Source organism: Pagrus pagrus, assembly GCF_965226575.1.
Source record: "Pagrus pagrus genome assembly, chromosome: 24".
In the NCBI taxonomy this organism is placed as follows: Eukaryota; Metazoa; Chordata; class Actinopteri; order Spariformes; family Sparidae; genus Pagrus; species Pagrus pagrus.
In genome coordinates this window covers 10628781-10646621 of record NC_140206.1, presented here as the reverse complement: position 1 = coordinate 10646621, position 17841 = coordinate 10628781, and the positions used below count along the sequence as shown (strand labels likewise).

Genomic DNA, 17841 nt, shown 5'->3' with positions numbered 1-17841 from the left:
ATCACCCGACTTCCTGTCGGCTTTCCAGCCAATAAACTATAAAAAAAGGCAGACAACCAATCACTTTCCGTGCACATGGATGTGTGTTCATATACAGAAAATGTTTTAAAAACTACAGGAATCAGAACTGGCTGAGTTGGTCGCGGAGGCCGCCAAAGCGTCCCCTGCCACGTCGCTGCATCCTATTAGATGCAACAGGCGTCAACTTGGTTTATTATCATTGACCAACTGTTGTATTGAAGCGCTAACTGAATATTTTATCTGCTTCCTGTTATCCCAAAAGGATATTTTTTTATTGGAAGTCCAACTGTGGATTTTGTATTCAGCACTGACTGTCTCCTTGGCTGTGGTCTGCGTCTGAGAGCATTTTCTAGTTAAGCTTCCAGCCTCGTAATCATTGTGGATTTCTCATGTTTTTTTAAGGAGTCCGATCGCACTGAGGTCTGCTGATAAAAATAACATTAATGTTATAAAAATATAAAACCAGTAATGGGCCAATTTATTTGAAAATCCAGCATCCACAGTGTCTGCTTAGAACATTCTGGCCCTTGGACAAATTTAGCTGATGAAGGCCCCTGGTTTGCATGCATTATGTAGGAGTACTGGATATTAAGTGCTTAAACAGAATTGATCGACGGTATATTAATATTACATGGTAAATCATCGACCAGGCAAATGTTCACTGAATGTTAATTCAGGTCTTTAGAGAAGAAGTTTGAGAAAACACTTAACTCAAGGTCCACTTCGACGTTTGGCTGGACAAAACAAGCAAATCAGAAAGGTCACCTTTGGCTCTGGTAATTTTAAATCAATTGGAAAAAGTGCTTAAGAGATGAATCAGTGATTAAAGAAAATGTGTTATATTAGTCCTCGCTTGAATGGTACTCAAAAGGGTAAAAGCTGCCGATTCCCACATGTTCAATCCTCATTTCCTGCCTCATGTCTCCTGCTTCACAGGTTCATTTCCAAAAGGGCTTTCTGCTCTCTTGTAATTAGGAGTAACATCAGAGTTAGACGGAGCTGACACTCATTTCTAACATTTCATCGTCTCGCAGGAGCTCGGCGTGAAATACAGCCTCACGGCAAGGTTCTGATTAAAACAACTTTTTGTTTCACGGCACCTCTAAGATTATTACCGCTCATTATCGATGATCTTTATAAGAATTTATTCATGTACCGAAATCTGGCTGTCAGTCATTCCTCAATATATGACAATGCTTTAAATGACTTGCTGCTAAAAAACTCGTGATAATCCTCTCTTGGAGAAAAGTGGAGTGATGAAACTTCAATGATCCTTGAGGGGAAACATTATTACAGTTTGCATAGCGGCAGCCATTAAAGTACACAGTGCAATAAGACGAGGAGTTAAATAAAGAGACACAACACTAACATAGCCTCTCCCTGGCTCATGGCTGAAATGTTCCACATGAGCTCCTGCTGAGTACAAACATCTCAAAGGTGAACGTGTCTTATTATCTGTGCTGTATTTGTAGATGCCTGTGGATTCGAACGCAGCTGTCACACTCGAGGGAGTCAAAGAAACCGACGTGAATTGTCCTGCAGCCGTTGGGCTCGGGGGAGCCGGCGTGCCACTGGTGCTCAATGAATAGATAATTCAATTTTCACGTAGCTGAATTGCGAGAAATCAAACACAATAGAGCCAGCGGATGTTGCTTACGCTAACTTGACCATGGTGTCAATCATCAGCTGATGAAACTGCTCTCGAAGCCATCAGCGGATTTTCTGATCAAAAGAATAATTCATATTCGCCTCTCAGGTGGCAGATGTGATTAACATGCATGCTGCAGTGTCCTGGGTTCAAGTCTACACCTCATCTACTTTTATCTCTGCTGTCTAGTTGCTCCACCGATTGCCCGATAAATGTGAAATGTTACCTTTATATTGGCAGACTTCCTCACCAGACTGCTGCTATTGTTTTCAAATTACAAAAGTACATAATGTTTGATGCAGCATGGGACTAATGCCAGAGAAAGGTGTTTAAAACAGTCAATAAAAAAATAAATATATTTCCTCACTATATTTAATAAGAACAAGGCACATTAATCAACTTTGCAGAACTTGTGCCAGCTGGCCAATAAACTGCAATCCTTTGGCAACATGCCCTGAAAGCAATGAAGGGTAAGTAATATAATGATTAGATATCAAGACGACGACATTACAACAATAAAATCATCATTTTCAACCTAAAGCACAAATCATGCTGAGTGACAGGAAGGAACACAACACAAGCAGAGCACAAAAAAACATACCGTCAGTAACCACATTTGCATACGTTAGCAAATTTATCATTAACAATCACTTGTATTTATCCTAATAAAATTGGAATAGAAATAGTTTGAATGTGAGCATGCAAGACATGTATTACAAAGTCAGAAGTCACCACGGTGTTAATAAAATACCAGTAAATATGACCACACATACCCAAACAATGCAGCGCAGACCAATTAGCAACAGGCATAGGGTGTTGGACAAGTTAGCAGAAAGCTAGCGAGATAATGATAATGATAGAAGATGGCAAATATATTTTTGTAAACGCCAGCTACGTTAGCCGGAAATGCTAACCTATAACTGAACTCAAACAAATTAGCTAAATATATCTGCTTGTTAATGTAACGTTAGCTAAAAAACAGCAACATTTGAACACAACAAATCAAAAACAGCCAATATTGCTAAGCTAAAAGTAGCCAAATGTTAGCGAGTAACGCAATGTTTACCCAAAGGTTTTAGTAATTTATCCGTAACATTAATGAACTACTCAAGTCAAACAAATTAGCTACATATATCCACTTGCCTGCTGTAACATTTGCTAAATAACAGAAACATTTCAACACGTCAATACAACCAATACTGCCTCGCTAACGTTAACAGCAAAGAGTAGAAAGCTGACTCACTAAGGCTGTTCGCTTAGCTTAGCTGTTTTATCTGCAATGTTAACTTACAACTCAAATGAGGAAATAAGTATCTGCATGTCAAATGTAACGTTAGCTAAATAACGGTAACATTTCAACACAACACATCAAAAACGACCAATACCGCTAAGCTGACTTCACTCACTAAGGTGGCTAGCTTAGCTTAGCATAAAGACTGGAGACAGGTAGAAACAGCTAGCTAGGCTCTGTCTAAAAGTAAAATAATCAACATCACAGCACCTTTGGAGCTAATTAGAGGTGCTAATTGTTATACACTCCCAGTCTAGATGACAAAATGATATCAAAATATAGATTAGACTACGCTTTTTGTGTTATTGTCTTGTAATCAGAAATAAAACTTTATTCTAACATTGTTGACAACAGAGAGGAGCATGTACAGGCCTGCACTTTCTGTAATACATTGATTAATTAGTATGATTTCTGATACGCTTCTTATTTTGAAGGTGTTGAGATTTAGTCATCCCTCTGTGTGGGAGGACAGAATTAAATTATGAAAATGAAATGGCATTGACTCACTGTGGCCCAAAAAGCCCACATATAAACATTACCTACCTGAACACACAGCCCTGTTTATGTCCCGGTTCCACTCCTCATGACGAGTCTGCGTGCCTTCAAGGTGATGTGTGGGCTCGGCTGTGGACCTTTAGACTTGTCGCATGTCGCTGTCTCTAATCAGAGGACTCAGTCAGCGCAGCACATGGCCTGCCCCGACCTTGTCCTGTTAGATCGTCTCTCTCTCAGACAGACTCGCTGTGACAGGCCGGTGTGAGTGAAGAGAGCATCCCAAAAACCCTCCGGCCGGGCCATCCTGCTCTCCCTGATGCTCAGCTGTACGGCAGCGCTGCGAGAGGGGAAACATACGAAACACTTATTTTCAGTTTCATTCTTAGTTTTCATTCGTCCTTTGTAAATATTCTATTTTTTATATGCCTATAGGGGCTCAGTGTGGTGGGGATCCTTTATAAAATGCTAAAAACCGTGTTAGATCTCGAATTTAAAGGCCTGGTTCTTGCCGATAATAAACTTGAACATTACATTAGTGTAATAGCTGAATGCCAAGTAGACAACTTTAAATATTATAATCTTGAATGATATTAAATAGCTGCTATTTATAATTCCACATAGTCCTCCAGCAATTGTAGCCGCTTTGTGTCTTTGAGTATCATTTTGTATCTGATTGTGGTTGTTAAACTTCTCTTTGAGGTTGTTTTGCTTCTCTTTAAAGTTATATTATGTGTATTTAGAGTCATTTTTCTTCCCTTTGTAGTTGTTTTGCATCGCTTTGTGGTGTTTTTGCGGCTCTTTGTGGTCATTTTATTTCTCTGTGAAGTTGTTTTATGTATTATTGAAGATGTTTTATGTCGTTTTGTATCTCATTGTGATTGTTTTTACATCTTTTGGTGGTTGTGTTGGTTGTTTTATGTCTCTATGAAGACTTTTTATGTATCTTTTTAGTCATATCGCTCCTCTTTGCGGTTGTTTTGCATCTCTTTGTATTCATTTTGTGTCTCTTTAAAGTTTTTTAGGTATTTTTTAGCCATTTTGCATCTTATCATTGTTGTTTTATGTTGCTTCTTGGTTGTTATGGTCATTTTTCGTCTCTATGAAGATGTTTCATGTATCTTTTCAGTCACTTTGCTCCTCTGTGTGGTTGTTTTGCATCACTTTCTGGTTATCTGGACCAGGAGCCCATTGTCAGTGCCCCTTAACCTGCTCAGTCATCCCTTCATGCCAACAGTGTGTCACCCTCTGACTCCTGCAGGGCACCCTCTGCCATACCCCTGTTTCTATGATTTGTATTTCATTCATTTAAAGGGTGTAAACCTGAGAGAAAAACACATGGTGCAAATACGGCTGCCATATTATAACTTCAATTATCTTTTTGCCTGTGGGGCGAGCAGGAAAATATTGACACTAGTGCAATTCAAAATGTTGATTACGAGAAGTTACTCTGTCTTGTAACACACTTTGGTGTTGTTAATGTGCCGTGGATTCTTATTTCCCAGGCGAACGACCTGTTACAGTCGGTTCCCTTCATGTGTCAATGTTATTTAGTTTTCTCTGAATCTTTCCCTCTTATTTCATTATTTCTTGAGTTATTCGATACGTTGGTCGCCCAAATGATTGCAGGAAAAAGCAAAATGCGTGGAGATGAAGAAATGTTCCCCATTTCAAAGTAGTTTTTGTTTTGTAAATCCGGTGGAAGTCTCTTGCCAACCAGCCACTTCATTTACTGCAGTACATCTTCCTCTCCTGCCTCTTTTATTCGTTCTACCGCTTTTTCTTCTTTGTTTATTGCTGTTCCCAGTAACATTAAACATGTGGTTGTTCCTCACGACCACAAGAACAAGTACCCACATGAGCACACTGAGAGGTTTTGATGAAAGAAGTTAATATTTTCTATTTAAGAAGACAGATTCATTCACGTATCCCATTAGTTCAAAGTAATTCACTTTTGCAGATGTGTTTCCTTCCTTTAATTGATCATCTGAACTTTGCAAAAACAGATCTTATAAATGATCTCCTTCCTCTCCCTCTCTCTGTTAGAGATGTCTCTGTCGCTGCGCATCCTGCTCTACTCGCTCATCTTCCTGCTCAGCGTCTTCGGCAACCTGCTGATCATCGTGGTCCTGGTCCTGAACAAGCGCATGCGGACCGTCACCAACTCCTTCCTGCTGTCGCTGGCGGTCAGCGACCTCATGATGGCAATCTTCTGCATGCCCTTCACCCTCATCCCCAACATCCTGGAGGACTTCATCTTCGGAGGCGCCATGTGCAAGACCGTCTCCTACTTCATGGGTGAGGATGAATGTTAATTTCAGGGCTACATTTTACAACCTGCTCCATTTCCTGTGTGTGTTTTTTTTAAATAAGGGACGCTGTGAAGAGTTTTTATTACAAAACAGAGCTGGGAGTTTAGGAAGCTGTAAATCTCTCCAGCTGGCAGAGCTGGTAATAATGGAGAGCCTGGTACTGATCAATAAAACCCATTTTTATTAGTCCACTTATCTTTATAATCACGAGGCCCGTTAATGCTACAGATCACCTTTTCACTGGTGTAGTCCACATTTAAAGATAAGCTCAAGCATCAACGTAGAACATATTTTTATGTCCACCTCATGTTTTAAAGCAACTTTAAAGCAAATGTTGTCTTATAACTTCCTGTCTACCCTAGGAAATGCACCTAATCCACGGAAGGCCCTATTGGAATTGAAGGAGTTATTATTTTTCCTCCTAAATAAAGTTTTTGAGGGGTTAAACATGCTCAAAAATGCATGAAACTTTGCACAAAATTCAATCGTGGTGTAAATGTATGTATTTCATGGGTTTCAGCCATAGGTGTCGCAAAATGGCTCGCCAGCGCTCCCTAAAATGCAGCCCGGGACTACTAAAACCTCCATGAATGACATTCGTGGTCATGACCTACACCTAGAGAGGAAGTCAGCCATTTTGAATTTTGATACCTTTGGACAGAGCCAGGCTAGCTGTTTACCCCTGTTTCCTGTTTTTCTAAGCCAAGCTAAGCTAAGTTAAGTAAGCGAGTTACCTTTGTGCCAAAAATAATCTTTTAAACTGACGTCTGTGGTGGATGTGCTGGTGTCAGGGCATAATTGTAGTCAGTTGCATTGCGCTCACTTTGTTTTTAATATTGTTGGCGATACTGCTTAGAAGTGAAGTAATAGAAGAGGAAACAACAAGTTTGAACTGATCTGAATGTTGAATTTGGAAGAAAAATACCGAAAGCCTCTTTTGCAAGCAATTATTTCTTCTTCATTTAATGTCTGAATGAAATGCAAATTGGAGCCGCATGAAACAGACACATTATTCTAACCTCAACAGTAATCTGGCCCATTGTTGGAGCTGACAGCCGTTCAGAAAATGTGCTCCAGCTTAAGAGGTAAGAAGAAAGTAAGTGAGATTCCTGCCTGAAAATTGCTCCATATCTAAGAAGAGCCTGTCGTTCAGAGAGGCTTTTCTCCGGCCTTCATTTCGCCTGTCAGAAGGTAACCATCGTGCTCAAAGTGCTCGAACAGTCACACATCTCCGGGAGTGTGACTTAGCGATGAGCTGGCTCCCATCAGGCCAGAGTCGAGGTGCCACGTGAGGCCCTGAGTCACACTGAGGCTCAGAAAGAAATCCAGATCTGCTGCAGTACACTTCAGTGTCTTCGCTTGACTTTGAGCTTTGAATGGGTTGAGAAAAAGCTATTGAATAGTGAAGTCCGCAATCCTATTATTGTCCCAGGAATGCGATGCAGCCTCTGTGAGAACAGGGCCGCTGAATCTCTTTTCAATTACTGGGCTCCCTTAGCTGTGATAAGGAGCCGCAGCTGCCTCGAACTTTGAATTCAAACTTTGAGTGACTGCTTTGTTTTACGTTCGTCACTTTAGTCGAGGTAAAGGCTGCTGCGAGGCTTAGCTGATAATGAATGATGAATCACTTGACCTCAGGCATGCTGACTGTGAATAATGAAGAGGATTTACTCCACAGCAAATGTGATAGATGTTACTTCCTAACTCTGCTACCTATGTTTTATTTAATCTGCACAATAAATGCAATGATTAAGAATGTCATTAGTGTAGGTTTGAATTTTAATGATTTGAATCGATGATTAAAGAGTTGTATTAGAGGATATTCTGGCTAGTTAGCAGGCGTCTCCCCGCCCGCCTTAGTTTCTTGCATAGGGGTCCCCTTTTCGCCTGACCATAACACATTCACTGGAATCACTTTCATGTGACTTTGGTACGCTAGCAGCATGATTTAATGCACTGGTTCCTCATCAAATGCTCTTAAGGATTTAGCACGTTGTCTGGGGGTTGAGCAAGTTGATTCATCACCTATTTCATTAGCGAACAACCTTGTCCAGACAAACAAGAGACTCATGACAAAGAAATTGAGATCAGGAGAGTTATGATGTTGGCCAGCCGGCAGCCAGAGAGAGGACAGCCTGTACACTAGTATTTCTACCTTTGGAAAGTGTAGTACATGTGAATCAACAGAATCGACACACATCTGTGCCTGGACCATCGCTCCAACAATAAGTACGGTCATTAAGAAGACAACTGGTGATGAGGGAGCACACATTCATTTCACTTCCTGACATGAAAATGGTCAAACTGAATGATTTGAAGCAAAATATCATTTAATCGTTCATCGACAAGCCTCAATCCGACCTCCTCCAAGTGTCAGATCTGAGCCTCACATGAGCGAACCTCCTCCATCAGCCAAAACCAATCAATACTCAGGCTCACTGTGACCATCTTTACCCATTGATCCTGCGGCGGACCTGCTCGGCAAACTCATCCACCCTTTGCCAACTCATCCGTTAGCACGCGCCCATTAGGAATATAATACACCATCCGTCCTTCTATTCAGCCGTTCGTCCGTGCGTCCATCCATCTGTAGCCCGATAATCACGTGAATCATCGCTATTGTACTGTTTCGCTGGCAGTTATGAGATCTATGTCGTAACAATCTGTGTGTGTGTGTGTCTTAAATCACACTTATGCATCCATGTTTATGTTGTTGTTGCTGGTCATATGATGTAATTACCAGCTCAGCCTGTCAGCTCCCCCCGAGGTGCAGTTTGCATAATGGATTAGAATTTGGGTTTTCGGGGCTTAAGGCGACTTTCCCAGAACAGGCTGCGAGGGCACCTGCACCACATTTATTCCATTTGTATAAAGTTTGAGCACCTTTTTGGCTTCTTTAGGGCAAAATTCAGCCCGAACACTGAGAGAATTAGGTGGGGAATGTAAATTTCGTCTCCCAGGTTGAGGTGCGCTGAGAGACTCCAAACTTCCCTGATTCGCTCAAAAGCCAGTTATCAAGCTGTCTGTGCCGTGCGTGTTCTCCCGACTCGGGTTTAATAAACAAGAAAAAGGATTAGAGCTTCTTCTTTTCTTTTTTTCATCCTGAGAAGAGAAGATACGGCACAGAGGGAAAAGTGTGAGCATTTAGCTAGTTAGTCGGCTGGCAATTAGCTTGGCAGCACCTTGTCCAGAATCACCTCTCCTCAGACATTAGCCGCTCAGTACTAATGTTTGTGTCAGGGAGCGAAGCATCTACATGCACACCTGTCTGAAAATTAACTACGAGGCAATAACTGAGACTCATGAGACGTGCGTATGATGAGAAATGTCCGCTCTAATTTTTCTCTCCAATATATACCAGGGAAATGTAGCAGCAACAGCACAGCCCTGCCTTCTAGATATTACATTTACACACAACTATTTTCCAACAGCAATTGGGTTTTCTATTAACATAATGAGGGAATATTATTCATTCACTGGCAAGTCACAAAAATGTTGACATCTGACATCTTTTTATATTTGTTTTCTGCCAAAATAGGCAATTTTGCAGTACATTATCCACTGGTAGTGACTGCAGAATGATTGAACTTTTTATGGCTGTGTTAAAGGTGCACTATGTAGTTTTGGGGAGGATATTTTAAGCAGAAGATTAAGCTAACGTAAACAAACTAAATAAACAAACTCTCTTTGTTTTCATGACTGAATAAACTGAATAAACAAACTGACCTTAAAGGACAACGCAATTGCATATTGTTTTACTTTGTTTATATGTGGTGGACCCTGCCACCTTTCTAGCTTCAAACAGTGTTCGGACCTTATTTTCCTCTGAGAACAGCTTGTTTATTCATTAATGGAAAAGATAAATATTTCTGAGTTTGTATTATTACCTCTTTAATATTGTTAATATTATTCTTCTCCAAAACGACATAGTGCCCCTTTAAGTGCTTCCTAAACATAACCACAGACCAAAATTAAGATGCAAACCTTGAGTCCTGCTGTCACAGTCCTGTTGTCTGTATGCCGGCCATCCACCTGCGTCTCCACTGCGGTTCATAATAGGTGCAGGGGCTTACTTAAACCAATCAGATCAACAGGAGAAGAGCCCTACACCCTGCAGAACGAATACATCTTTTCCATCAAGAAAAGCCCTTAGTGGCCTTCTTTGCTCTTCTCTCAAAGAAATATACTCTCTGGTTCTGATATGATTGATGCTGTGAGTGCTTCCTGTAGGTCCGACGGGCCGCTGGCCAGAAAAAATGATGTGTGTGTGAAACTCCTCAGAGAGAAGAAAGAGCGAGAGAACGCGATTGGTGCTGGTGTATGGATACTGTAGAAATCGAGTAATGTATTGAAAAATCGGCTTTTATAGAAGCATCTACCGTGTCGTCTTAAAGCACATACAGTATTTACGCATGGGAGAGTAGGATCTATACAGTTGCTGCCTTGTCTTTTAGTCTCCAGGATTTCCTGTTTTGTTTCATTGCTTTTCTTTCGTGTCCTAAACAAATTGGTCCAGCAGCAGAGCTGATTGGAAATCAGTATTTGCTTCCCCTGCCGGCAATAAAACAGATGGTCAAGCGGAGCCGGACTGAAGTGTTGAAGGGTTGGATGAATTTGTGCCTGGTGCTCCTGGACAAGAATCTGATCCCTCAGACAAGAAGCACGTCTTGAAACTACAACTGTGTCATCAATTCAAATCACCGGGGGGAACAGTGCTATACATCACCTGGAGGTGCACTTCCTTTCGGTATGAATGTGCACGAGCACCCAGCAATCAGTCTTTATAAGTGTAGGGTTTAAAACTGTGGGTCTATTTCACACAGGCTGCACCCTCTAATGGGGCTCTGTAGGCTCGGCTACTCATCCTCATGTATCCACGCACTGAAAAATTGCACATGAATATGTTCAGTCGAATATAATGAGCCTAAACTTCCTTATAGTGGTTTGTCTCATCTTGAAGGCAATATAGCCTGACTGCTCATGCAGTTTTTATGCTGGTTGATGGTGAAGATGATTGTGCCAGTCCTTCATTCCTGTTTCTAAAACACGCCGCACTTCTAAAGTGCTCCTTCCTTCATTTCTGGCTTTCGAAAATCAGTTTTTAAATGACTTCTGAAAGGAATACTTTGACGTTTATATATGTTCATTAGATTTTATTTGGTGTGCTGATTAGTGTCTTTTAGAGGTGCTGGTAGGCAGATTTTGTTCCCTTTGGTCAGAGCCAGACTGGCTGTTTCTCCCTGCTTCCAGTCTTTATGCTAAGCTTACTGTCTTGTGGCTGTAGCTCCATAATTACTGTACAGATATGAGAATACGGTAGATGTTCTTATCTAACTCTCTGAAAGAAAGCACATATTTTCCGAGTTAAGTTCTACCTAAAGGCTTTGAACAGTATTTCTTTTAGAAAGTTGTTTTAACTGCTCTCGCCTTTTATCTCTTAATCCTTCTGTGTGTCTGGTTGTCTTCTAAAGCACTTTTCAAAGGTGTTATATAAATAACGCTTCTTTTTCTCCTTCTACTCAGTACTTTTATTGTTCCCTTTGACTATTCTTAGTCCTTGCCCTGCTGGAGAGAACAGAGAAAAAGACCTAAATTCCTACCTCTCTGTGTTCCTCATTCTCGCAATCACTGTAAGCCAGCGCTGTGGCTGGGCATGACCGCCTTCAAGCGTCAACAGAAGTGAACCCCCCGTGTGTGATTTGGTCTTTCTCTGTGTCTGTGCTTAGCACTTGAAAGAGATGTGTGGGAGTGAGAGACTTATTGTGCAAGACTCTTTACAGTGCCGGTGCTCTGTTAAGATCTGCATGTGTTGACTGTGCCACCCACCTCCTTATGCTAAGCCACAAGTGTACGGTGGTCAACTGTCAGTCAGGATCCGGTGGAGACAGTGAAGGCTTTTTGACAAAAACAGAAATTATAGCAGTAGTTCTGTGATGGCAGGTGGAGCCTGCTGGTAAGTCACCCTGCAGCAAGGGGTTTTTAAAGTCTCACACTGTAGGTAATCATGGAGGCCTGGGGAGGGTGGCTTGTGTTGTCTGGCCCCATCTCGCATTGTCAGCAGGGGGCGGTGATCTGTGTACTTTTGAGCTCTTTGTCTGACACTGTTGGGATCCATGGAGGCCCAACCGTGAATCAGACTTGGCTCTGACTTGTCACGGAATAGACACAAGACCTCTGAGGGTGCCCTGAGTTGTCTGGCACGAGGGCATTGTTGGCAGGAGGTGGTGATCTGGGTACTTTTGAGGCCAGGTCAAGGCTTAGAGCTCTTTGTCACGTGCCTTGGGCCATTTGTGAGCAGTTTGTGTAGTGTGTCAAGGCACATTGCCCTTCTGAGTTTAGGGGGCACTGCCATCAAGGAGTGGCGTTGCCATGAGTGGATGATCTTGGTCCTCACTAGTGTTTGGTCGGCTGCCACCAGGGCGTTGTTGGCATTGGGCATTGATCTGCGTACTTTCGAAGCCAGGTTAAGGCTTTCAGCTCTTTGTCACGTTTGTCTGGCCGTACCTGATCCGTTTCTGTGGTGTGTCAGGGCACATTGACCTTCTGGGATGGGGGGTCACTACCATCGGGTATACCGTTGCCATGAAGGGATGTACTTGTCCTGTAATTGTGTTTGTAATGCCAAGACCCAAGGTTTCCCAGCTGAACATTGTATTGTAATGAGATGATCAATGTATTGCCATGCGATACTACCACAAAGTGCGACACAAAGTCCAGGTTTCTGCTGCTGCTGGGGGGCTATAACCTGAGCCCCGATTCTTTTTGTCTATATTTGCCTACTTTTTGGGGGGGGACAAATTTGCATTATTAAAAGTCTTCCAAATTAACTACTAATAGCTCTTGTTTGCAGTTAAGTCATGGAGGTGCAAACAACTATCGCTGGAGTTGAAAGGACCATCTGTTGTTCCACGATTAGTTTTCTTTGAGGAGTTGTGACTCTGACAAGGTTCTTTTTGATGCAAATTTGATGCCAACATTGAAAAGTGGGCCAAAAAAAATATATACAGTAACTACCTTCCTGTTGTTATTTACCTGACAGGTACATGTCTCTTTCATCTCATGCAGTATCTTTGTCATGAGATGAAAGAGACGCCACCCCCCGTTGGGAGACGTGCCTTATTGTTTGAAAACCCCTGTGCTCAGCCAATCAGCCCAGGTTGACGTCTTCGTCAATGAACCTAGACACCAGAGTTACAGCATGTAACTATCTTTTTTCCACCTGAGTGCATCAGTGGCACACTGGCTTGTTTTGATGTAGTATCCTGTCTGGTTTGATGTCAGTGTAGCAGCAATCCACAAAAAATTACCCTCCTCGCCAAGAGCTGAAATGCATTTAATAATGCACAGCGCAGTCTGACTGACTGCTCACGGAGCATAAAAGGCATTCAAACGACTTTTTCTGACAATAATGTTCTCTTTGTTCTCGAGTATACCGACAAGTCAGCTCCTTTGTTCTGTTCGCAAAAGGGCCTCTTGCTTTTATCAGACTCACAAATCAAATCCCAGAGGAAATATCTGCACAGATCTTCATTTTCTCCGGGTTCCAATCCACACATTTTGAGGTTTTAAAATTTTGCACTACAATACACACCAAATAAAGCTTATTACAGAGGAACAAAGATTTTATCAGTGGCTTTGCTAAAGGCAACCCGGAGAGGATCAATTGTTCTCAACCGAGGTAAAGAGCCATCCACCGCTTAAATGGCTAATATGGCTCCTGTAGATTGAATTGCACCATGCTCATAGGAGTATGCATAATGACTTCCTCCCTTGAATGATAATGCAGAGCTATGGTTTGGACAGGATATGTTCTTTCGTCGTGAAGGAACAATGGATGGAGATTAATATGTCACAGCGAGACGGTGGATCTAGGTTGTTGCTTCTCGTAGCGACAGAGGATCAGTGTGGTGTATTTATTCCTTGGGGGGTGCTTGTGATACGCAGGTATGGGTTTATTAATGCTATTTGTCTCACCCCAGCTCACGCTTGGAACACAGGCTTTGCTCTAACTGAAAATGCTCCAGCTCTGAAGATTATGCATATTCATACATGCAAATACAACTTGGCCTTGGATAGTCTCTGAAGGAATTCTATTGTGTAAAACCCCTTGTGTCCTTGGATAATAACAGAGGTATCAGCACTGATGAAACAAAAATACTCTAAAGCAGACATGTCCATTAGTGTTACTGTATATATCTTTAATGGAGTTTGATCGGACTGATTCATCAACTCATTAGCTATTTTGCAAATCAATGGCTGGATGAATAAGTCGTGTTTTTCTCATGAAGCACTTAATTTTCTGGGTGGAAATGAATGAAAAACATGAAGGTTTCATATTTCGTTACTTTGTTTGCAGATACAATCGATATTTTTGCAATATAAGTCCCATATGACGCTCATCTTTAGGGCCATACATTTATTTCGGGCATCTACCAGAAAATGTTTACATGCTTTAATGTTCAAAAACATGTTATTTTTCCTCATACTGTCTTCATCTGCTGCACCTCTGTTCACCCTCTGTCTGAACGCTCAGTTTTCGTGCCTGTCTCTTTAAGGCCCCCCTTCCAAAAAAACCCAGTCTGCTCTTATTGGTCAACTCTCACAGGCCTGAGCAAGCACTGCCCACCGTGCTTTCATATCAGCTCTGCAGGCATTTTTGCAACTACGGCCGTGCTAGGGGTTTGGCTGAAGGCGGAGACTGTATAGTTGTGACATCACAACCTTACGGAAGTCGCGATGACTTGTTTAAAGGCACTGTTGTCATAATATGAATTGTGTGCTTTCCTACTTTATAATCACAAAATACGTACATTTACAATATAGCACTTTTGGATCACTTGACTAGCTTGTTTTTTCAACATCAGAGCACAACTCTTTGACAGTTAAGAGGACAGTTAATATAGTAAATTCCAGCGGCCATACTTTTGAACCTATTTTTTTATCGGTTGGAGAATTTTGACAGGGTTAATGCACAAAAAGCCCAAGAGCAGAGGAGAAATCTGAGAGCAGACATTTTAACAACAATGTCTGAATCCGAGTGTAAGCTTGAGCAGAAGCAGAGCAAATCTAACTGTAAGCAATCAATGAGTCATGCCCTCAAATTGAAGGGCCACATTGTTGAATAAAGATAGAAAAAAAAGCCTCGGAAAAGTGAGTGACAGAATGGTGTAAATAATGGAGTATTTAGCAGCTCATGTTTTACATATTTCCATCAGGAGTCGGGGGCACTGACAAAACACTGGAGTAAGTTCAGTGAAAACTGAAATGGGAATGGTTCATCCTCTGGGGAGCATAAATGTAGTCAGAACATTTAGAGTTAATCTGTCCATTACATTTCTTGTGTATGAGTAGAAAGTTGCTCAATGGTGGCATTAGAAGAGATCGCCAAAAATATTTGTTATCATCCACTGGGGACCATGAATATTAATACAAAATTTCATGACAATCTTTCTGATCGTTGGTTAATATATCTTGCCTGGGACACCAGTGGATGGACTGACTTACTGTGTTTTCTTTCCTGCAGGGATCTCTGTCAGCATCTCCACCTTCAGCCTTGTGGCGATCGCCATCGAGAGATACAGCGCCATCTGTAACCCGCTGAAGTCCCGCTCGTGGCAGACCCGATCCCACGCCTACCGTGTCATCGCTGCCACCTGGGTGGTGTCATTGCTAATCATGGTGCCCTACCCGGTGTTCAGTGTCCTCAGGTCTTTCCCCAAGAACAACAGTACTGTTGGTCACATGTGTCGCCTGGACTGGCCCAGCCCGCCAGCTGAGCAGACCTGGTAAGTTCTGGACTATATCCGGTCAGGAATGTGCATATTCATGACTATTATGTTTTATTATCAGGTCACTAATAAAGTTTACCTACAATATTAAATATACAAACTCAGAAATATTTATCTTCTCCACCTTCCAAGCTAGAAAGGTGGCAGGGTCCGCCACATATAAACAAAGTAAAACAGTATGAAATTGTATTGGCCTTTAAGATCAGTTTGTTTATTCAGTCATGGAAACAAAAAGTGTTTTTATTTAGTTTATTAAAGCGTAAAAAAATCAGTCAATGAAGATCTTTCTCTTCTGATTGAAATTTCACACCCAAAACTCCACAGTGCTTTCTCTGATCTGATTTTAATGACAGAAGAAATAACCATCTGTCTTGCCAGCATGATTTGTTGGTTGATTTCACGTGCATGACAGTAATTTGGTAGACGTGCCTCTGTAACCTCGACAGGAATAAGTGAGGAAAACGAAGAATAGATGGAGTCAGACGCTGAGCTGGATTGTCTTCGGTCTTGAAGTGTGTGAAAATATTCTCATTTATATTCACTGTTATAGTTTAATTTACTTATTCACTTTCCACTGATTGATCACAGTGGGAAAACAGATTGCATGCTGATTTGGTCATTTTGGTCATTTATACGCTAAATGTCCTGCACAAACCTTCTGTGCCCCCCACTTTTCTCTGAGCAGTACGTTGTGTTACGCTGTTGTTTCTAACTTAACTTATTCAGTGCTAATGGCTTAGCTCACCTGTGTAGCTGTGAAATGGATCTCAAAAGAGATTTATGTGATTACTGTAATTAAATTGATTTTGTTGTGAAATATCACGCTGCTATGACTGAACCTTTGGTGTATTTCCTCTCCACCTAGAAATGTGAGAGGGATAAAGAGTGTAGCTAATGACGGAGAGAAGGCTCGTAAATTCTTGTCGTGTCAGCCTCGAACCCCTGGGCTGAGACTGTAAAGGTTGTTAGCGAGGTGGGGTCTGAAAAATGAATGAAATCATAAATGGGAGACTGTATTTTAGGAGTATAAAGGTGACCAGGCTGCTCCCGCTGAGGCATAATTAGAGACAGTATGAAATGGGAAAGTTTTCTAGCGTAGCGGGAGTCGTACAAAAAAACAGTGGCTGGGACAGAAAACATCATTAGACGAGGAGCTCTGTATAATGTGTCTGCTCTCAGTATTGATGCTGCAGTATCCATTCTGCCGTCATTTTAGATTTACATTAATGTTTCTCTGCTCCTGACTGTACACCGGACGAATAAAGCGAGAGAACGGATTGCTGCTGCAGTCAAAAAGTCATCCATCCATGCCCAAGCCCCCAGAGGACCAATAAAAGCTGCTTTGTTGTTAAAAAGCACCCCAAGTAGATGGATACGCACTTAAAAAACAGATATGTTAGAGCATCTTGGGATGTACCACTCAGGGATTTTCATGCATCTGTCCATAAACAACTTTGGGTCCTGCAGGATGACGCAATTAAAATGAAGAAGAGGCTGAACATGGCAGAGCCTTGCACGGCTCTCCACTTGGCAGCCTTTTGTGGTCGAAGGCTGTGCAGAATTCTCTTTTCTCTGACTGTCTATCAAAGTGTAAAGCTTCTCCGGGTAAGACGAAACAGTGGGAGACCAGTTAATTAGTCTGCTCGGCGAGGTGGAGGAGGAAGAAAGTCAGGGCTCAGATGTCAAAAGTCCAGATGTGTGACAGAGTGCGAGGCCCTTTCATGTTTAAAATTCACAGGTTCGTCTTCAGTCCATCATGACCGTCTTTTAAATTCCACCACGGTTCAGGTTTGAGCCTTGGCACCTAATGAAGCACTGCGTGGAGCTACTGAAGCATCCATTCTTAGACCGGAATGACAGTCGGAAATGATGAGAAGACACGTAGGAGCCATAAAGTGGTTAATGGAGCAATTTGATCGAGTCAAAGACATTTAATAATTTTCATAATTATTCTTTCGCACGGTGTGCTTTGACGGTTTAATGCAGTTTTACAAAAAGAGAAATCATAACAGCAAAGGTAGACGGATGAATAATCTTATTCACTGAGGCAAATCGACCCACTGGATACAGCAGACATTTAAATATGCCTAGATAACACTTTCCATCAAAGGCAAACCTGGTTATTCCTGTATGCGTCAAACATTTTCAGGTTTTTGATCAATGCAGGCTTCTTTATTGACTCATGCAGATAGTTATAGACTTTGGCTTTCCGTAGGAAGGAGAGCCTTTTCTGCTCTTTTTAACCTGGGGTGGTGATGTGTGATGACCAAGATATGTTCTCAGTGATGG

General features: G+C 41.8%; 1 protein-coding gene across 1 annotated transcript in view; it reads left to right on the top strand.

Annotated features, from left to right (window-relative positions):
• The window catches only part of cckbra (cholecystokinin B receptor a), a 38328-nt gene that overhangs the window by 9617 nt on the left and 10870 nt on the right, over nucleotides 1–17841 (top strand). Inside the window, exons 2-3 of the mRNA XM_084347701.1 lie at nucleotides 5499–5750; nucleotides 15288–15549. Of these exons, the coding sequence (XP_084203827.1) occupies nucleotides 5499–5750; nucleotides 15288–15549 (514 nt within the window). The remainder of the gene's footprint in view (nucleotides 1–5498; nucleotides 5751–15287; nucleotides 15550–17841) is intronic.